The 22,798-nt window shown below is 37.0% G+C and overlaps 1 protein-coding gene across 7 annotated transcripts in view; it reads left to right on the forward strand.

The window, feature by feature from the left end:
- Positions 1 to 22,798, forward strand: part of CTNNA3 (catenin alpha 3) — a 542,113-nt gene that overhangs the window by 381,719 nt on the left and 137,596 nt on the right. For all 7 annotated transcript variants that reach the window (XM_074592075.1, XM_074592077.1, XM_074592076.1 and 4 more), the window contains one exon: positions 971 to 1,127. In XM_074592075.1, the coding sequence (XP_074448176.1) occupies positions 971 to 1,127 (157 nt within the window). The remainder of the gene's footprint in view (positions 1 to 970; positions 1,128 to 22,798) is intronic.

Genomic DNA, 22,798 nt, shown 5'->3' on the forward strand with positions numbered 1-22,798 from the left:
TCCTAGTTCTTATTCTTTGGTGCAATGACTTGATTACAGTGGCATGATACTGAGAATGTTTTGTGTATACTGTCAACATTGGGGGTTAGTGTGGTGTAGTGTTTTTATTTTTCACATTTTTTGCTTTATATGGTGTTTTGTCGTCTTAAAGCCATTCTCCCCTTGATAAATAAACAATACTGGGAAGGGGAAAAAAGGCTAGTGTAAGGTTAATGTTCGCCTTCTACCTGCAATATGTATTAGTTTAATTTATATAATGTTTAGATATAATATCACCAAAAAGCTCTGTTAGGAAAAAATCCCTCTATTTGATTTTAAAGAGATATCAATAGAAGTAATCACTTCAGGATCAAATATTTCCACCTTCAATTAGTCTTTCCTGGGAGAGATGGAATCTGCCTTTTTCATGTGAACATACTATTTTTAGGCCTAACTGATTTAAAAATATATCTGCTGCTTTTATATAGATGTAGTATGTGTTAATGTCCCCTGCCACTGATCCTAAGAGAGATGCATGTTGTTCTGGCAAAACCTTCCACTTTCACATGACAGAGGCTGCTAATATCTCTTTTAGTGAAGACACTCTGTAATAAGCTTTGTGATAATGGTTGTTAAAGAGTTTAAACTCAAAACAGAAGTGTTGTATGCCGTACCGATAAATGTGTGCCTTATGTAAGTAAAAACTTCCTGATATCTTGCAAACTGGAATAGTATGAATTCTAAACTAAAAATAAAATATTGGGATTTTTGCTATCCTGTTCTGTTAGCGTCTTAATTCATGAAGCTAAGATGGAAGCTAGCCTAAGCTACATCTGACTGGTATTCACGCTGAGGACAGAAACAAATGCTGAGCAACACTTTCGCTTACAGAACAGAAATGCTGCTCTACAATTTTAAGTAAATCATAACATTTTATTTCTGAATACATAATTATTTAGATGTTGGGTTTTGTGTTTTTTTTTTGGTACAGGTTATTAATGCTGCTTTAGCTCTGGCTGCCAGACCAAAAAGTCAAGTTGTGAAAAACAACATGGAGATGTATCGGAGCACATGGGAGAATCACATCCATGTTCTTACTGAAGCTGTGGATGATATAACAAGTATTGATGATTTTCTTGCTGTATCAGGTATGATAATTTTCAGAATCTGATTATTCTTTTATATGCCTGGAAAATTTTTCGTAACATTTCAAAAGGAAACCAATGGGAGATCAGTTTGTGTAGGGTTTTGTGAAGCTGTTGCATCTGTTTGAAATGTCTCCGCGCAGTAGGTGTTCCTACTCTGCACAATGTATAGCTGCACAGAAGTTACTTGAGCAAACTGTGGGTGCTTGAAGCAAAGTGGCTACGTTACAGTGGGTATGTTTATCCATCATCACAAGTTCATGTAGCTCTAAGGTTCAGAATCCTCTCTGCAGCTGTGAGAAGTCTCCTTCTAGAAAAGGAACTGCGTATCTGTGTGCATACACGTAAAACAGGAGATTCTCACAGTATCTCAGTTCCACAGTAATTGCTGTGATAGCTGAAATGGGAATCCATGTGGGCTGCTTTTTTAAGTTGATGTATTTAGAAACACCTCATAAACCAAAAAAAGATGCACTGTACCATTTCCAGAATTTTCAGTTAAAAATATTTGTCAAGCAAAGTGTACTTATAAATCTCCTCACTGAAGAGACCTTTGATAGCAGGAAATGGTATTTACCGAAGCAGTGAGTGTCTTCAACATTTATACAGAAGATAAAAACCCAGTTGTTTCTTTTTTTTCCCCCATGTGTAAGTTAGCCTTTAATGAAAACTGATAATGAACCTTCCTATTGCTCATAGAATCTGGGAGGTTGCAGATCTTCCCTGTTGGAAAAGGCGGGTGCTGCTCTTCTCAGAGTAGTCTCCTGGCTCTTTGGTGTATTGTGTATTCATTGGTTGAGCACAGTTGAATGATTGACAATATTTCACAGTAAGTAAAGCCAGAAACTGTAACTTAAGTAGCAGTGATGTGTAGGCCTACATAATCACGACATCCAAAAAAGTAAACATTCATGTATTTGCTCTAAACCATGTGCAGAACATCTTCTGAAGAAGCTTTGGTAGAAGCTTTTGACACATGTTAATTTAGTTTGTTTAACTTCAGGTGTCACGCTTGCTCTTAAGTGATGTGCTGAGTTCGCTTATGGCAGTAGTCCCCTGCTTGTTTTCGGAAGATTTTTTTTTTTATTAGATCATGTACAAAGAAGTAATTATTAAGAATAATTATAAGGAACAGTGCAAGCCACTGTCTCTCTACTCCTCAGTGTATTAGCACCATTACTGTGTTCTGAGAGAGTAAAACATTCTTATATTGCACTGTCTAAATAGAAAAGTTAAATGTGTAATAGAAGATGTATCTAACTTTTGGGGAAATTACATGGTAATTAGGACAGATAATGTACGTGGAGTGTTTTGTGTCATCTTTGAGATGAAAGGAATATGAGAAAAGATTTATAGTGGACCTGTTTTTTCTACAGAAGATAGTATTCTACAACACATGTCAACATGGGCATATTTTTTAAATAACATACTTCATTCAAAATTGATACTATGCTGTCTCAGAGTGTCAGATACTCACATTTGAGTTTAATGGCTGAGTTTGCAGCCCTGGCTGCGTCTTCCAGGTTGGCAAGGGAAGTGATTAGTCCTGTAGTGTTAAACTCATATTGAAAAATATAGTATACTTTTTTTTATAAATACAGTAAAGACACTTTCCCTAGTAGTTCTTATGATTCAGAATTCTAGACCGTACAACAGAATTGCCTACTAAAAAATTTATTTTAAATTGCATCACCAGTTGATTGATAGGGCAGATTTTTCTACCAGATATGAAATCTACTTCCCAAACATAATAAGAGTTAGGAATACCTATTTTGTGGTTTACATTATGGATCTGCTTTTCACACAGTGTCACCTGAGCCTTGGATGGCAAGTCATTCTATAAAATTATGTTATTAATGTGGGGTATTCTGGTTCACTGATGATTTGGAAGGTAAATTCAGTACTTTAAGCTGCGTTTCACCTATGGGCGTTTTAAAAGTACAGTGTAACTCCCATTAAAGTCAATGCAAAAATTTTCCACAGAGTCAGTAGCAAGTGGGTTAGTCACTGTGTGTTTTGAATTCCGGATGTTACGTTTCTGTCCTTGAAATAAGCCAAATAAGGGAGGTACAGCTGAGAGGATGGGAAGGAACTGAGCTCCCAGTGAGAAGATCTTGTAACTGTGTGCCAGCCGCTTGTGGCATTGCTGAAACAGAACGTAAACACACAGCAAAATTGTGTCTCCCATTGTGATACATGTACTTCTCTGATGCAGTACTGGGGGAAGCAGAACTCTGTGGCAGATCAAAAAGGGTGAATTGTGAGCTTTTGAAAGTTTGGGCGTTGTTTTTGTTGTTGGTTTGTTTTTTTTTTTTAAGTGCTAATTAATGACATCTACTGTATGTGCTAATAATGCTGTTTTTCTAAGTGTATTGGTCTCCTTTTTGTATTCACCTATCTTTATGAAATTGGATTTTTCATTTGTTTCAGTTGTGTTTTATTTTTATTTGTATGTGATACTGTGTTAAAAGGAAAACTAGCACCACAGAAGACAAAAATGAGATGAAACCAGGTCTTTACAAGTGAAAAAGAGGTCTGATTGCAAATAGCCAATTTAAATGATGGTCTTTTCTTCATAAAGGAAAGCAGGAGCTAATGAATTGTATAGAAAATGTCATTGCAATTGTGAAACGATTATAAATGATGATACCATTGTTCATAGTTCTGTTAAACCTCTTATGAGCAGAGAATCAGTCTCAGCTTATCAGTTTTTGGGTAGTTAATTTATGCAAGGAAGAATGTGGGTATTAATCTTTATAACCCACTGACATGAAGTTTAACAAATACTGTTATCCATTTGTCATGATGGTGTGAAGTTTTTAGATTCATATAAGTAAAATGAAATGTGCTATTGCATTTGATGCATGAATTTCCAGGAAACTAGTTTTTATATGCTTGTAGTTTTGTTTATGTTGATAAATCTTAAGTTTTATCCTCAACTCTGCCCTTAGAAACTGACTTTTCAGGGTCTTTTTCCTGATAGAATTAGACTGAAAACTTACTTTGTGATGTTAATTTTCTAATGTTTATTCTTCTGGGTTATTTTAATACCTTTTATTCAAAATCACATGAGTAAACCTTTTGGATATAAAGGGAAAAACTGAAATGTAAGTATTTACTTCCTTTGTAGGTACATTTTCCTATTTTATATCTTCTTTGCCTCGGTTTTTAGTAGTAGGACTAGTATTTTCCCTGAGTACCCAGCCCCCTGAGCTAGAAGACAGGGATAGGGAGCAGAATGAAGCCCGCATAGTCCCAGGGGAAATGGTCAGGGACATGCTACAGCGCTTAAACATTCTGTGGTCCTATGGGCCCAACAAAATCAAGAATTAAGGGGCTGCATATTTACTGCCATAATCTTGTAGCTTTCGTTTGATTTCAGTGAAGCTTCCTCAGTTTAACACCAGCAAAAATAAACTGTAAAAAACCAAAACCTTAACCTTACCTCGTTTTTCCAAAGGCCCATTTCTAAGGAAGTATTTTACTGATAACTCGGAGCAAATATACAGCTTGACTTCTTTCCTAACATTTTAACTTCAGATCTGAAGTCCATGCTGCTACTGCAGTTTCTACACTTGGAAGAGATCTTTAATAGCTCGTAAGGAAGCAGGGTGTCAGGTGAGCTTTATTAACACATAACATAGCATGTACAAAATGGCAGAATAGGAGAATAGAATCAAAGAAAAAAAGACACTGGAAGAGAACTCTGGAGATTATCTGCTGAAGCATCTTGTGCAGAGCAGGACAAGCTTCATATTCTTACAGAAATTTCAGTTGAAACTTCTTCAGTTGTAGGTGATCCAAATCTTGTTTTTTCTTTGGTCTTAATTATTAATATACAGCAAGGCTTAAGCAATGCAACACTTAAGCAGTTACTCATCTACTGCAATCATTTCTAAAAATGTCTGCCTAACCATTCCCTTCTCTCAGTTGCATCACTGAAAGAATGCAATTAATCTGAGCCAGAGCAACCATAGTACATTCTAGTAAATGTATTTTCAGAGAAGTTTTTAGGATTATATAAAAGATAACAAAGTTCAAAATAATAATAAGGGTATGGTATCTGTACCTTGAAAAGAGATTCATTTCATAGGTATGGAAACATATCAATAATACGCAGCTTGTTAAAACTAAAAGCAATTATTAAATTGCTTAGGTCTTTAAAAAAGATGTTTTGTATTTAATTTTTCAGTTGTGTACAAAAATAACTGCAATTACCATTTTTTATGTAACTGTAAATAAACATTTAAAGTAGATGGAAAGCAAAAACTTTGTTATTTATATAACAGCAATTTCAAAATATTTTGACTGTATATTGGTGTTTCAGAATCTGCTTCAGAAAAAGTAGAGTGCCTCTTACTTCAGAATGTAGTCACCTGTTTTTGCTGAAATGCATGTAATTCTTCGAAATGCCCATGTCATTATCCTTCCCCTTTTTTGGTTTCAGTCTGGTACCTCTGAAGCACTGTGGGGGGAAAAAACAATGCTTTATTATTTCTGTGTAGTACTAGAAGAGTTCTTGCAAACTTTTGTAAGAGGTCCCTGGCAGAAACATCCTAGATTGTTAGACTCATTGTTGACTGAATTTCATGGCAGCTCAATTTCTCTTTGGTAGTTTTCTTCCCTAAGATGTTTTGGGTTTTAAGTGCTCTTTTTGTTTGGTGTTTTTTTTTTTTTTTTTTTCAGCTGTGTGAGATGGACTTCAGTGTTTCAACTCTACATTGTGTGTATTCCTCACAGGCTTTCTATTAATTTTTGTTGTATGATTTGCTGCAGAAGTTTGTTAAGTTTCCTACAGTTCTTTCCTCTCTTATTCCCCTAGACTCATGAGTACAATTGAATTTCACTAAGCAGTTCTGTTAATTTTACCAAAGTTTACCCTTAAGAAAACTTGAGTTATGGAGTCGTAGTCTTTCCGTGTAATTCCCTCTGAATTAAAATTGAGCCAGTCTTTGTTCTGAATCATAACCTCCGTTCTTAATAAAAACAATTCTTAAGTAGGTGATTTTAATTTTTTTTTTTTGCAAAATCTGATGAGAATTTATTTTTCAGTCTACAGCTGAATGCATATCCTAAGCTTAATTTAATCTCCCTTTTTTTGTCTTCGGTTCTCAGTGGACAGAGATATGCCCATTTATGTATATTTGGGAGAGCATCAGTTGTTCATCTGGACGATTTGGTCATTTTCTCATGAGTACAGAAAAAGGTTGTTGAGATTAGAATAACATAAAATTTTATGAATTCTCCCCTGGATCTTTCAGTCTGTATTTGCTGTTAGTAGCTAGGTTTCTAATAACTTTTGAAGTTCTTTTTTTCAAATCTGTAGCAAACCCTTAGCATTCGCCAGTCTCATAAAATAAAAGCAGATCTTTCCTGTGCTCCTCCGAAGTATTTTTTTAAATTATGCTATCCTTTTAGTTCCTCTGACTTTTCACATCCCTAACATACAATTATATGCAGCTACATTTCTAGTTTTTGTAATATTCTCTGAGTATCACATGTTCTTCCTTATCTCTGCCCTGTAGTAGTTACTCTGCTGTTGAACCATTGTTCTTCATTATCCAGTGTCACATTGTGTATAAGGTATTCATTCTTAAGAAATAACCCTCTTTATGCTCCTTGTCCTTTTAATCTCATCATATTCATTTATCCAGGATTGTGTCATAGTCTACCCAGTGCTGCTTTTTCTGGGACCTCAAATCTTCTGAAAGAGTAATTTATATTATGCATTACAGCCTGAGAATGGAAACAGGCCAGGATGTGGGGGTGGTAACAAGATGTAACATCTTTTTGTTACATTTGAAGAGAAGAGAAAGCTTTGTTTTTTAGTATAAAACCCCTTTTTCTTTTTTGAAACAGAAGCAGCAAACTTTAAGGTGAAAGTAGGTTAAGATCTAACTTGCGTTAATTGATGACATTTTGAGAGAGAAGGATGCTGAGCAGCAGAGGTAATTAGCATAATTCACCCTGTCCTGCTCTGTGTGTTCTGTCTGCTAACCAGAGGTCATGGTTCTTTTAGGATCTTGTGATGACTCACACTGATTGTCACAGATCAGCAATGAAATTGGCATCCAAACTAAAATTGCAGTCATTGTTCCAGCTTCAGGCAGTCTTCTGCTGATGAATTGAGGGGTGAGAGGGAAGGAGGTGTTAAAACGTGAATTATTCTTTGTGTTGGGGTCATGTTGTGCCAGAATCACAATGAATGATTTCTTCATTTTTTGATATATATGTTATTTGATAATTGCAGGAATTGTTAAGTAATGGAGTTCCGTAAATAAGTTGGTCATGCAGTAGAGAAATATTGTAGATAAACAAGTTAGTTAATCTAAAGGAAAACAACTTACATGTTCACAGTGTTCATTTCTGATGTGTATTCATTAGCAAGTCTTCAGACTGTTTTGTGCTTGCTTCTTTTGTCCGGAGTGACTGAGGCATGTTGATTTTCTTTAATGTTAATAATTGATGTTATTTTCTCCAGGTTAGTTGACAGAAGGTTTGGTTGGTAGAAAGAACTGCTTACTGCCCCATTGGTTTGAATTGGGTGGCAAATTCTGGATAGGAGACAACTGGCAGGAGAATGGAGATTAGATATGATAGGTTTTGCAGATCTTTGTATATCACGCCTTCTGCCAGAATACGGGTTCAAATTCTCGTGGCATCGTCTGGCCTTCACTGTGCTCAGTTAGTGTCTGGAGACAGACTGTATTTTTGTGCTCTTTATGCGATTGCTAGAGAATGCATCATATGGTTTAGGCCTACTGTTTTTATCCTTTGCACACTTTTAACTTGTACAACTAGTTATTGCAATATACTGACGACATCTGTGTTGTTGAATCGTGATACTAACCTTGCCAAAAAACTTTGCAAATTGGTCTTCCCTCTGTTCTGATGATCATACGGGATTTTTGCATGTAAAAAATTGCTACAGGTATTAGCCTAGTCATGGCAAGAACTCTTTGTAGAGGTGTCATTTATAATTAAGTCATTGTAAATACATAGTTAGAGGAAAATGGTAGAACATTCAGGCATGCTGAAACTGTCTTTAACATTTAGTGGAAGAGAATCCCTATGTTTTTTAGATGCCTTTTCAAAAGTATTAATCCAACTCTGTAAAATCCTGTTCAGCCTTATTTTTTTGCTCATATTCCACTGGAAGTTTTAGACGCACTGGGGAAATTATTTAATGGCAACTACTGAAATGCAATTAGAATTTTTGAAAGTTTATATCCAGTGTTGTAGCATTTCAAAGTTTGAAAACCATTTTATGTGTGATTTCTTGTAATTTTATACCGTAATCTCTTCAATTCTATAGTACTGTGCATTTCCACTGAAAATTTCCCATTTCCTTTCCCTCTCACCCCAAAATCTTCTAATTTCTTCCCTTTGAAGTTTATCTTCTAAAAATTCTAGAATCTCCTTCATCCCTACACTCCCATTCTCATTAAAAAAACCCAACCAAACAAACCCAAACAAAGTAAAACAAAACTTCTGCAACATTCTAGTACATTTCAGGTAAGGCTGTAAAACTTTAATGCTTTGTTTCCTAATTTAATGGAACCACTTGCAAACAGAAACAGTGCATGACATCTCTGCATTTTTTTCAGGTGCACTTTATTTTGTTGTGGTTTTATTCAGTGATTTAGGAATGTACGTTAGCTTTCATCTTTCTGAACACCTACACTAATCCTGCATTAAGGAAGGTGCTAGTCTGGGGTTATTGCAGTTCAGGTGCTTCTCCAGGCAGAACTTTTTATGCTTTACTAGTCACTTGTCATATATGAAGCGTTGGATGTAATTTGGTGTAACCAGATTAGTATGTTATTTCATTGTCTTGTGGGCTTTGCCTTTTGCTGCTGGGGTTATATCTTTCTCTTGGGCTTGTTTTTTTACAATTTATAAATTTGTCTGTGAGCAACAACTGTTGTCTTACAGGAGCAAGTCCAATGAGTGAAATCTTCCTTCCATTGCAGAACAGCTTTGATAGAGACCACCCAGTAGATTTTAAGGAGCATCCCTGAAGAAGTTACTTATTTCCTACCTATATTGTCTAGCAAATAGTTGGGTATTTTTATTGTAGGGAGAGTGAAGACTGTTGAAACATCTCAAATTTTGCTACTTCAGATATTTGTAGTAACTCTTGTTATTGTAGTACTATAACAAAGTACTGTGAACTCATTAAAGGCATGAATAATACCGCTAAGGCTGTTCACTTCAAGTCATGCATCACTGCAATTATAGGAGTGATGGCATGTTTGTGCATTTGTGTGTGTGTGATTGAATTACTGTGGATAAAGCACTCTCATTTCTAATTTTAATTGCTCTCAGTTTCTGGTAGTTGGACTTTACCTATGACTTGTAATTGAGCAGATGGGTATTATATGAACAGAGGACTTGCTTTGGTGAGATTGTTTCTATTAACTATGGTTGCTTTTTTGTTAACCCCTAAAGGAAATCAAAATGAGTCTGTTTACTTTTTTAAAAAAAAAATCAGATCATAAAAAGCATAAAATGAGTTTATGCCATATCAAATGTAATAAGTGAGTTTGTCTTTAGCTTAAAATACTCTGCTGTGTGCCATTGTAGAGTGAAGTCCATCTGTGGAGATGGCCTGTGACTGTCAGTGGTCTCTACCATTATAGCTAGATTTAGCGGTGGTCTAAAACTTCTTTCCTTTGCTGAAGTCCGCAGAGGCCAGTGCACTGTTGGATCGTGTGTGTATTTCCCTTAAGTTCCACATGCAGATTTTATTTAAAAATCTTGCGCAACTTGTAGCTATATTTATATGCCACTTACTTGCACAAAGACATCCTGCTTCATTTTCGTGAGTGCCCACGTAAACGCAAGTCACAGAATCTTGGGCCTGTTGATTCTGTTGCCATGGGAAATCCACCTAGTTTCTAATCCCTGGTGGTTCCTGCTGCTGGAACGTGGGAGGCGTCTAAGCCCGTGTAGAAGGACTACTTCGTGGATGAGTCTGGACTGTCAGTGGTGCCCATTACTGCCCATTTTGTGGGTAGCAGTGGAATTTGTTGTCCAGTGCTTCCTCTGTGTTCCTTCTGTATGTGATTTGGATCATAAGGGGTAGGTTTAGTTTTTTTCAGGAGGAAGGGGAAGCCTTTGTTCCAGTTCTTCTTGAACTGCTGTGTAAACTGCAATCACACCAGAACATTTTTCATGTTCCAGAACGCAAAAGAGAGTCTGAAGTTTCTTACGAAATGCCTTTAGTTAAAAAAAGAAAAAATACCCCCCCCTAAAAAAAACCCAGCAACCAAACATGTTATTTATGGGTGGGAGAATGTTCTTTTTGCTGTTTACAAAGATAAACATTATAATGCCTGTTTACTAATGCCATTCATTTCTTTATGGATAATAAAAAGCTCTCATTCAGTCAAGACTCTGGGATTAAGACATCTAAAGTGCTCTGTGGTGCTTTTTTTGAAAGCTGAGATGGCCCTTCTAACCTTGTAACATTGCTACATCTTCTGTTATGTTAAAAAAAAAAAAAACACTTGATGAATAGCACTCAAATACAATGAACCATAAGGCCAGGCCTCAATCTGTAAGTATTTATAGCATTATTTTAGATTTTGATCTGGCTCATGTTTCAGATTACTTTGGGCAGTTACCGTCATTAAGGTGGTAATCTGGACAGTTGAAGTCACTAAGTAAACTGCAAAATGTACTGTAAATACTTGTACAAGGAGTAAGGAAATGATTCAGATTTCTGGCTTGCTTTCTCTCTTGATGCAATTAGTTTTCCATCAGTAGTTCAAAGTTCTGTTTCAGTTTATCACTATTTTTCCGGTCTATGTAGCATGTTTACAGATGAATGCATTGCAAAAATTGCCAATTACAGTTTCACTCTTAGCATAGCTATGGAGATAGGGAAAAATCCAAGACACTATTCAGAGACTTAAGATTAAATTTAATGTTTTCATGCTGGGTTTTTGGCACATGCAATAGCAAAATACCATGCCGTGCTTTTTGAAAAAGAATAAACATAAGAATGTAAGTAGAGATTTATATGCACTTATTTATGGTGAAACAATATTCCAACAGGAAGGTAAGTTACGCAGTGGGTTTCAATACCATTTATCTCAGGGTTGTTTGGCCTGACTATAAGATGCTTCAGGATAAATATGAATTCACTAAGCTAAAACAATCAAGGTCCCACTTCATGGCTGTCACCTGGAGTGTTAAAAATTGGCTTTGAATTTTTCCCTTTTTGATCAAGACTAAAGGCTTGCTCTGTGTGGCACTGAGCGTGCAAAGTTTCCTTATGCTGGTATAGCTTTCATCAGGCATCGGTTTAATGACCCACGTGAAAGTTGTCTCAAAGCCATCATATGACATTGTCCTTGCTGGACGTATCCTCTACTGTCCCCTGTGCCGCCTTTTATTTTGTTTGTCTCAACAATTTAGAGATTAATTTTGTGAAGAAGTAGGGTTTTTTGGTTTTAGTCCTGCTGCTTACTGAATTTAGATGGAAGTAAGGACAAGAACTGTTTGCAGCATTTAAGATGTAAGCATATGGATTATGCTGGTTTAGTAAATCCCTTTTTTCTTTACAGTCTGGTCTTCCGTGCAAAATCCTAATGTTCTTTACCTTTTAGTCATCATTGAGCTAGTGTGCTTCAAGAATTTTCTTAATTGACTTCAGAAATCTTTATGCTTAATAGCAGTAACTAATTTATAGCTCAGTATTTTATACAGACTTAGGACTTTATACACATTAATTTGTCTTTATTGACGTTGCGTATGGTCTGTTTTATTGACTGATCACTTGGTACTGTGACAGCCATCTTCAATTCTTCATTGTCAACTTTGACTATCCTAAATGAATGTCATGGTTTAACCTCAGATGGCAACTAGGAGCACGTAGCAGTCCCCTCCCTCCTAGACCTCCCCTAGTAGGATAGGGAGAAGAGGGAGAAAAAGGAGAAAAAACTTGTGGGTTGGGATAAAGACAGTTTAGTAGAACAGTATCAGAAGAGAAAAAAAATAACGTTAAAAGAATATACAAAATAGAGTGATGTAATCCAATTGCTCACCCACCCAAGGATCGATTGTCCAGCTCATCCCAAGCAGCGATTGCAGGTTCCTGTCCCGTGGCCAACCCCCATTTATATACTGAGCATGACACCTGTGGTATGGAATATTCCTTTGTCCAGCTTGTCCTGTCTACGCTCCCTCTCTGCTTCTATGGGAAGCTGAAAAAGTCCTTGACTTAATATAAGCATTACCTAGCAACAACTAAACCAATATGTGTTATCAACATTATTCTCATACTTAATCCAAAACACAGCGGCTACTAGGAAGAAAATCAACTCTGTCCCCGCTGAAGCCAGGACAATTAGAAAAGACAAAACCATCCTTTGTTACTTCAATACTCTTTTTTTATGTTAGTCCTGAAAGTATTCCACAATTTCAGCACCTATCCCTTTGGAACCACTGGCTTATGTAATTGTGAAAACTGTCTGTTTATTTCTAGCCCTTGTTACCTGTTTTGTAATAAGTAAGTAACACTTCGGAAAATTGCTCATCTATCCCATGGCATCTCAAGAGTTGTCCAGGAATTGGAACTAATTCCAGGGTTGGAACTAGATGATCTTTAAGGTCCCTTCCAACCCGAACCATTCTATGATTAGAATCATTCTGTGATTATTAATTCTGTGAAGAGTAGTTGCATCATTTTGAAAGCCTTTTGGAAATCTGGTGTAGTTACCAAACGAATCACTCTCCCCATTGTTTGCTGATGCTTTTAAAAATCTCCAGTTTGTGATGCACAGCTTTCTACTCTACAAGCTATTTTGACTCTTAATTACATCATATTTGGATCTCTGTGTTCTGTTTTATATAAAAATTTTTATGAGTTTGTTCAACAGAGAAATATTATATATGTATTAGTTTCTGTTTACCCTCATTCCCACAGAACTCCTTAAAAGTTATCACCATAGTAATCAATTTTTCTTAGTTTGTTATCAAGATGAATAGAACTTCATATGTTACACATCACAACTAGCAACAGTTTCCTTTGGATTAATGTCTTGTTCCTGGAAATTTGTTGATGCTCATTGTATCCATTTTGTTTTAACTGAAAATCTAGTGTTGCTTCCTACCTCCCTTTGGTATCCATATCCTTGCCCCAAAAGCAGCGGACAGTCAATGATACAACCATCTAAATGCAACTTTCTCTTTTAACACTGATTGCTTAGACTGAAGGGCAAACATTATAATGGTGTTATACTTCTTAGATAATGGATGGACCACTTGTTTAGGTGTGCCATATCCTAGCCACTAAATTGGACCATGTATCACACACTGATTTTTGGGAAACCATTTTGGCAAGTCTTGTCCATGAAACCTGCTCTTTCAAATTAGCATTTTCTAATTCGAGATTTTCTGTAGCTATTACTAAGGTTATGGGAACATTTTAGTGGTTATTTTCTTGCATAACTGTAGAGGATAAAATCAAATCGGAAAATGTGTGAAGTCATTCAGTAAATAGGCAGAGCTAAGGAGCTATGTAGTGCAGTTCAGCAGAGGATTTAGTCATTGGGATTATTTAAAATTTCCCTCCCTGAACTAAAATTTCATACTGAATTCCTGGTCACTTTTTACTCAATTTCAGTAAGTTGGTGCTGAGACCGGGTTATCTGCAGTATTTCTCACCACAAGCTTTGCAAACTGTTGGCCTCTTCTTCCAGAGTTTTGAACGCTGATGCATTTGGAATTCACTTTGTATTGGATCTGGCTGAGTTCAGATTTGGCAGCCTTTGGAGCATGGTCTAAGATGCACGGGTTTGATGCAGATTTGGATTAATTTTTTGTGTGTTTATTTCCTAACAGCTTGGTTGCTAATAGCTTTCCAGCTGCAGCTGTGGCAGTAGCTTTTAATGTTTTTGTGCAGCTTTGCAGGAATTTATTTGCTTGCTTTTTGTAATGAGGCCTACTGGAAACATACACAGGTGTTCAAAAAAAATGGTATCTAAAGAAACACAACCAAATGATAAAGGAAGGTTTTTGATTGGTGGCACTAGAAGTTTAAAGTGACGATGCGGAATGCTAGACTTTCTGTTTCTAGGATATGATACAAACCCTTAATCTGGGAGAGCAGGTTCCAGTGCACAGTTGTGTTATAGTTCTGAAACTTCTGCTGTGTGCTTTTACTACTGGAGGTTAGCCAGCCAGGCTAGTGTGCAGGATGTCAAATCCACGTTTTCTTTAAAAATGAAACTTAAGAAAGCAGACATATGTACATGCACAAGATGAGCAAAAGCTGATTGTTGAATGTGTTGTGTTCCCTTAAGATCCCCTCTTGTGAACTTGATAACGAACAGGAGAACACTAATGAGCTTTTCTTGATGATCAGAAGGCAGCATCCCCTTTGGAACCTTCAGCATACGACATTCTGCACAAAACTGGGAATCCTTAGTGCGTCGGAGGGAGGGAGGGTGAGGTGAGAGTGCAAAGTCAAGGAAAGTACCTGATAGAATTTGTGGGTCACACAAAGTCTGACTTACATGTCTGAACTTCTGTTGCCAGTAACTTTAGCAGATATTTTAAATTTTGTCACAGAAATGTGGTGTGTAGTAGTATAAAAAAACCTTAAAAACAAAAAAATGAACCCCCAAACCTTACCCCCTCCAAAACCCCCCAAAAGGCCAAACCAAAACAACTCCTCCCCCCAGACAACAACAACAAAAGTTGTCCATCATTTGTATGCATATTATAAAACCAGTAATGGAGTTATTTAGGAACCTGACTGCAGTAAGGCAGACGTAAAGACAATGTTCCTCCACAGTTGGCCAAAGTACAACATTTCTTAGAGAATTAAAATATAGGCAACAACAGATAAATATGGTTTACTATTTTCTTGGCATTATTTCTGACTGAGATCATACTGTAAATGCAGAAGGCGTACTCTTAGTAGTCTTAATTGCAGTATAAAACTTCTATATACATATGTTTATATATGCCCACACATACACATGTATACTTAATTTTTTTCTGTTGTACAGAAAAATGTAAACAATCAGTATTGCACAGTATAAATACCTCACTGGGATATAAGCTTCATGCACGTAGAGCAGTGTATTAAACTTCGCTTTGCAATTCAGGATTTGTTAGCTAGAGGAAAATTAATAAAAAAAAAATCAAAAGCGAGGAGAAAGAAGTAGGTCTGTGTTGCAGATTTTGTTTGGTCAGTGTAATTTCTGTGGTTATTTATTAGTAAACGCACACCTTACATATTTTTCTGTTATATACTGTGCAGCCAGTTCTGTGAGTGATCTTCAGTGATATGCTGATAAAGGAGGGTGGGGTGTGTGGAATTGGTAAGATATAGGAAATGTTGCTGATGAAGTGGTTTTCATTTAATACAGTCATAGGAAATATCAAAAATCCTCTTAATTTTTGTTTTTTACCTACTAGGGGGGAGCGGGGGGTTTGTGGCTTTCTCAGTCAGCCAAATTGATTTCTGTTCTATAAAGTAGACTTTGAAGTAAGCAGAGAAATGGAAGGTGAATTTCATGTTTTGCGTAATGAAAATGATGGAAAAAAAAAACCTGCAACAAAAGACTGAAGGAAAGCAAGACGAGAACAGATGTTGCAACTCTTTCACACAGACATGCTTAAATATGCAGGGGTGGCCTTCCAGGCATGGTTGTTAAGGTAAAACTGCTGAAACCGTTTGAGATAGTATGCTTAGGCGGTATGACCAGGGAGGTTTAATATTAAAAGAATAATAAGCTGATGGGCCGGGAGGCCTTTTCTTGTTGCTTTAAAATTGCATTGATTTTTTTTGGAATGTCAAATCAAATGTTAAACACTTACACCGTGGGTACTTATTTGAATTTTCTCTCTTTTAGCAATGGGAGATTGTTGAAAACTAAAATCTTCTCTGTTTCGGTTTTTAAAATCCTAAATATTATCCTTTTACCTCATTATCTTGTTGTTCTTTATCAATCAGCTTTTGTTTCCTAGTTGCAAGCTACACTTGCCAGTATCATACTGTTCCAATCATTTGGTGCACTTTTACCGTCCTGTATAGCCTTATGCAAATAGCCTGTACAGGTGTGTGAGCTTATATGGCTTCCTGCATGATGAACAGAGGAAACGTGTGCTACGCTAACTACGTTGCTGGGGTGTTGACCCTTAAAATGATACCAGCTTACACTTCAGTGGAAAAAGCAATCTAATGGAAAGGGAGCTTTTCTCTCTGCAACTTTGATGCTTAGAGAGGTAGCTATTTTCAACACAAAACAACACAATTTGAAGATGGGTGTAATGCTTTCACCAGCAAAACGGAAAAAATGATCATAGCTTAGAATTCAGCATTTTTTTAGGGAGACCTTGGAGTTTTCGACCCCAAATTGTCTCTTGTCAATTAAATGTTTTCCATCTGTTAACATTTGTCCTGTCTTTGGCTTGGCTATTATGTCAGACAGAATTATTAGGTGCTCATCAGATGTTCGGTATAGCAGATACAAAGCTGTTACAAGAGAATATTATCATAAAGTCAGTGTTCTCACCTGAACAATTATCTAAGAGTGGCAGATGGCTATTATCTTTTGACAATATTTTATAGCCGTAAATGAAATAGCTACCATTTAACATGATATGGTGTGCTTTGTTGCACACATTGTAAAACAGGTAATGCAAAAGGTCTCCAATTATACACCACTAATCTAGCAGAAGGAAACAGATGATAAATATTCCTATTTGTTAATTCCCCCCCACACCCCCACTCCAGAGGAAATTAAATCTTTCTGAAGGTGATAAATTGACCAAATCCTCTAGCTGATCCAAAACCAGACATTGAGTATTCTCTAGTAATTGCAAATTTCTTTTATGCTGTTTGGTTCAAACAAGGAAGATTGCCAGCTCTTCATTCTATAGCATCTGCCCAGAAATAATAACTCAGATATCAGCTATGCATTGATTTTTAAGATGGATCTTACGAACTATATCCCTGTAATCTGTCTTGTTATTTTACTGTTCAAAAGACAGTAATTTCCAATGAGATAAGGCTGGAGCTCAGTGGAAAACTGGCCATAATTCCTTGCATAAACTAATTCCTTTGGATAATCTGTTATTCAGAAAACATTGCTTTTGCCATTTTAGACTTAAGGATTTATCACTTATCAAGGCCTTTCTGAGTTTTTAAGAGATATTTTCGTGAAGTTAGATAATATTTTAGCTAGATTTGGATTTTGAATGCAGAATTTAGAAAGCAACTATAAATTTTTCACTTCCCAACCATAGAAGGGCAGAAAACAGATTTATTTATGCCCTGTTTAGGGCCAAGTCATATTTCATCTAAGGCAATAAAACTGCAGACTTCAGCTCTTCTCTTTTGGCAGAGCAAATGATATGGAAAATTGAATCTCTACTTCCATAGCACTGAGAATACAACTTTTTTTTTTTTTTTTTTTTTTTTTAAAGCCTCTATCTGCTTTAATTCATCAACTGTGTAAGCAACTCTGCTTTCAAAAGGGGCAAGTGGGGTATGAAAAAACCAAAGGCTTGTGGAACGTTTTGTGTATGACACAGTCCTCTGCTCATATGCTGGAGGAGAATCCTCTCTTGTAGTTAAGAATTCTCCCCCATATGGTTCTAGTAGACTATTGAAAAGCTGATGGGAATGAAGAAACAAAATAAAATAAAAAAAAAAGATCCCAAAGAAAAGTTGCAACTCTCCCCTTTTGTAGTTCATCTACTGGAAAAAAGAAGCTTCCCAGAATTTTCACCTGAGGTTTGTAAAGGGTGACAGAAAGGGAAACTGTGTCCTATATTTTTTGAGAGGGAATGTTCTGAGGAGTATAATAAATGCTTTGGTTATGCATTGCTGTGTAAATGTGAAGGAAACAAGCCCAGACTGAGTATAAAGAAAATAGCTTTCCTGTGTATTTTATGAACTGGGTGCCACAACATGATTTTGTAAGACAGGTAATTCTCCATTATCCAGTAGCTAAAGGGAAGTGTGAAAATCAATTACAACATCTAAGATAACAAACTGAGAAGTAAAGCCCTAAGTTAAGGCTTGACAGTTGGTGGCAAATGTTCTGAAGAATTTTATGACCAAATCTGTAAAATGACTTGCTGATGTGGAGGAGGTGTGTTTCAGTAATTTGTGGAGCCTGGATGTGTCAGCCTTAGCCCATGCTCTTTTTGGCTGGCAGTTCTTACTGTTTTTTCCCCTCTATTTCACAGAGTCATAAAATCATTCTGCTTGGAAGGGACCTCAAGGTCTAATCCATCCTACTGTTCACAGCTGGGCCAACACTGAAATCACACTTAAGAACAGAGATTTCACAACCTCTCTGAGCAACTGTTCATTAGTCTGGTGAACCTCATTATTCTTGCATTTATTCCACCCCGGCCTTAGATCCTCACCTGTTTCATTTTGACTGTTACCTCTTATTCACCAGCCAGAGTCAGTTAACCTATTAATGCAGAGTTAAGGTTAGCTGACAATGTTTTTCCAGCATGCTGTGTTCACTAAAACTTAGATTTCTAAAGAGTGGTATAGGACATGAGGGATGCATGCTGCTTAACTCATGCCTTCTTGGATCTCCCTGGAAGTACTGACTGTATTAGGTGTAAATGTATTTAGATGGTGGGAGCATTTCTTGCAGTAGTTTAGCAAAGCTGGGTGTGTAATGCAGGTCCACTGAAGTACTACTTACTATGGAAGAGGAAGGGGGGGCATTTGTCAGTGCCCACGTTTGTGATCAGATGTAAGAGATGTACATGTATCATGAGAATCCTAATATAAACAACATAACATCAAAGTGTCAGTCTGTCTGCAGTAGTTGAGATGAAAAAAGATCATCTAGTTAGCCCAGGGCTGCCTAGTCTCCTAGTCTAGGCCAAATGGCCTTGTAGTCAGTGCTATCAGGAGTTACCATGTCCAAATTAAAGTCGAAGGGGTTTATTCCATTGTGCCTCAAGAAGCTGAAGTTGTTGAATTAGTTTTTTAGGAAGGTAAATTGCACTCTGAAAAATTTTACTGTATGTCAGTTATAGCTACTTTGGTGAAGAGAGTGCTCGTTTAGGAGAGAATAATTACAGTTAAGTAGGTTCATAGCTGAGACATGGCTAGTCTGAGTAAGATGCACTATGTACATTCTGGAAGTTAGAAGCAATTGGGAAGAAGGGGGGTGTGTACTGCAGACATGATTTGTGGTTATGGTGATTTTCAAGGATTAAACAAGAATGCTATATTTTTTCTCCCTCATTGTCTCCTATTTCATGTCCTGATACCATCTACAATTCATTATTTTTTCCATTGTTGTCCTACAAGGTCAGCATCGTATTACAGGGTATTAATACATAAAAAATGCTTTGTTGCTCTGTACATTATCATCGATAATAGTGGTATGAACCGTCTCCTGTAATTTTTAGAATCAAAACTGAGCTAAGCATTCTCAGCGTTTTATAGGCAGAGGTGAGAAATGGGCACCTTTAAGACTTAAGTCAATTGAACACATTCACATGTGTATGTAAAGGATGAGGTGATTTGTCTAAAACATATCATTTCTCTCAGTTGATGTAAGAAGGGTGTGTTGAAGATGACTAGGCCAAATGAAGAGGCTAGGGGCAGTTGTATGAGTGCATGTCACCCCTGCGTGTTTCTGGAGGAAAGTGTTTCCTTGGTCTTGTAGCCCAGGAGAGAACTGAAGTACATAGGTAGAGAATTGACTCCTACCCAGCTGGGTATGCTTATGTTTCTGCTTTTTCTGGCTTCTCTTTATCTCTTGTCCATGCTTCTGCTCTACTTTTTCTCTTCCTTTCCCTTCTTCAGTTCCTTATTTAGACATCAAGATGGCCTTTATGCTTTTACAGCGTACTTCCGCTTTTTCAGAGATCTCAGAGCCTGGCTTATGTAAAGCTCTTGGAAAAAGGAGAGACTTAAACATGCTGAGAATTTAAGCACTCTTGCTTCCTTCATTTCCCCAGGATCCTGGAATACATCTGGATGCTGAATGGAGAAGCTGACAGTCCAGGAACCTGTTTGTAGGCTGAATTATGTGCCCAAGAAATTGAGGGCAAGGATTGAAGCATAAGCAGTTAGCATATCAAACCAACCAAATCTTATTGTGATCATGTTAAAATGAATGAGGGAAAGAAATAAAACTCTGGAAAGGATTAATATTGCTATAAGGTTCTTGCTCATGCAGGGAGGGAAATTTTCTGTAATCTGAAATGTTCATTAGTCAATCAAACTGATCAGTTTTGGGCTGCCAACTCTGTAATTAATAGACACTCACTTTAAGAAACATTATTATTTTCCGAGGTTCTTTTTTGAATGTGGTGTGGTGGGGCTCTTTTTGGGTGGTTTTTTGTTTGTTTTTTGTTTTTAGCTTTCTTGAGTTTAAATGCTAACATCTTGGAATCATTCGTGCATATGTGAATGAAAATAAACCTCCAGAAGAGGCTGCCAACTCAATCAATACTTTGTTCACCCTAAGGTGAAATCCAAAAGGAGTACACACTTCAGTTAGTATTTTCTGTGAACAGAACTGATGTTAATGTTTCAAACTACAGGTTGAAATTTCTATAAACATAAGCAAGAAATTTATTATACAGTTTGAAGTGTTGCTTCTCTTTTCCTTCGGTAGTCATCTATAGGGGCTTGCACAGATAGTGATAGATCCTGTGGAACTTTCAGTACCTGGCCTAGGGGGGTTGCCTTTATGCCATCCCCCCTTTTCTCTGCCCACATTCATCTTCATTTTCCATCCCTATTCTTCTGTTGTTTTGTAGCTTTTGTCATGCAACCTCCAGCCCACTGTTTGTGATAGCCACCGTGTTTTTGTACTTATGTCCCATGATACTGGGACACTCTTCGATTTTACCTTTCTCCAAGTTAGTTCACTTTCCTAGAACTCTCTGGCACGCTTCCTAGGCACATTCTTTCAGGAGAATTGGTTCTTGCAGCCTAGTACCCATTAGCATGAGGCATACGTATTAACTCGGGAGGCTTTTCGTGTATGCACTCTTCCAAATTTGATCTCTCTTGGTATCATAATTCCCCTTTCAGGAAGAGGTTGTAGTTGTGGCTGACTTTCTCAGTGTTATTTAAAAGTAATAATACTTTATTTTATCTAGCACCTGAAAACAAAAGCATTTGCACCTGTTTCTCTACATCAGTTCATTTCTGGTCTCTATGTGCAATTTGTTCAAGTGTTTCACCATACTCGTAATGAAGATTTTTTTTTTTTTTCCTTTTCTTTCCTTACATCGAATCCTAAGTTTCCTTTGCTTCAATTTCTGACTGTTTGCTTGTTGGCATGCTTGTCCAGCTTGTCAGGATTGCTCTGAATGGCAGCCCTGTCCTCTAGAGTACCAGCTAGCCAGTCTGACAAGTATGTCACCTCCAGACTTGCTGAGGGTGTGTTCTCTGCAAGGAGGCTGTGTGAGACTGTGTCAGAAATGTTCCTGCAGTAAGCAGTAACCAGTGCACTCCCCTCATCCACAGAGCCAGTCGTTCATCACTGAACGTGATCAGTTTGGCCATCCTTGATCTCTTCCTAAGCATCTTCCTGTCCTCTACGTGCTTGGAAATGCCTTCCATCAGGTCTTGTTCCATAACTTTTCTAGGAACTGAGGTGAAGCCTTAGCCCATAGCTTTCTGAATCCTCCTCTTTGTCTTTTTTAAGATGGACATAACAATAGACATTTATGTGCATTTTAAGTTATAGCTGTATATGTCTAAAACTGAGCTTTTTGGAAGCACCATGCCTGCGCTTGAGAAATTGAGACCATTGTCACCCCTGCCTCTCCATACCACTCTTGGTCTGATACAGAATGACAGTGCTGTTAGCTAGATTAGCCACAAATAGTATTAGAAATTACCTTGTAGTTTCTTAGTTTTGGCAGATAAAATATATTTAGTTAATACAATCAGAGAAGAAAGGGTATTTATTTTCCTTGTTCTGAGTAATTCTTTTTCTTTCTTTTTCTCCAATTCTTCATTCATTTAAAAACTCTTCTATTGAAGTTGCCAGGGGCTTTGAACATTAAGTAATTACCAGTGATTTCTTTTTTGAATAGTGACTAAGACACTGTCTTACTTGTAGAATGTAGATATATTAAAAGATCCTCAAGTGCCAAGAAAATCTGTTTCATAAGATTGCTCATGGAGATTTAGCCTTGAGTATTCTCTGAACTTCGGTATGCAGGAAAAAGGTGGGGATTAAAGGCAACTTCTCGTTTTGTCTGAATACAGGAAGAGTGATTACAGGGAATTGTATACTGGGACTTGCACCTTTGACTTAGTGTCTTGTTCTCTTAAATTTGGCACCAGAAATAGCTGAATCTAGCTATGGATATCATTAATAATTACTTGCTTTCAGGTATCTTTCTGGGGTTCACCAAAGCATTATGAGTCTGCAGGAGCAAGTCTTTTGCCATACTAGGTAGTGCCATTATTGGAAAACTTGGAATGCTTTTCTGAGTAGCGCTATAAGGTACCAAGCCCAGGGAGTAGGATTGGTCAGAAGGGAGCTTTACATTTTGTACAAAGTTTCTTTACTTCCTATTGTATCATGCCAACAGATGGTAAAAGATAGAAATCATTTTGGTCAGGCTAAACTGTCACTTGCATACCTTTCCACATATAATTTTATGGTTTAGGGCTTGCAGGAAAGTATGTTTTATTTTCC

Source organism: Larus michahellis, chromosome 6 (assembly GCF_964199755.1).
Source record: "Larus michahellis chromosome 6, bLarMic1.1, whole genome shotgun sequence".
NCBI classification, from domain to species: Eukaryota; Metazoa; Chordata; class Aves; order Charadriiformes; family Laridae; genus Larus; species Larus michahellis.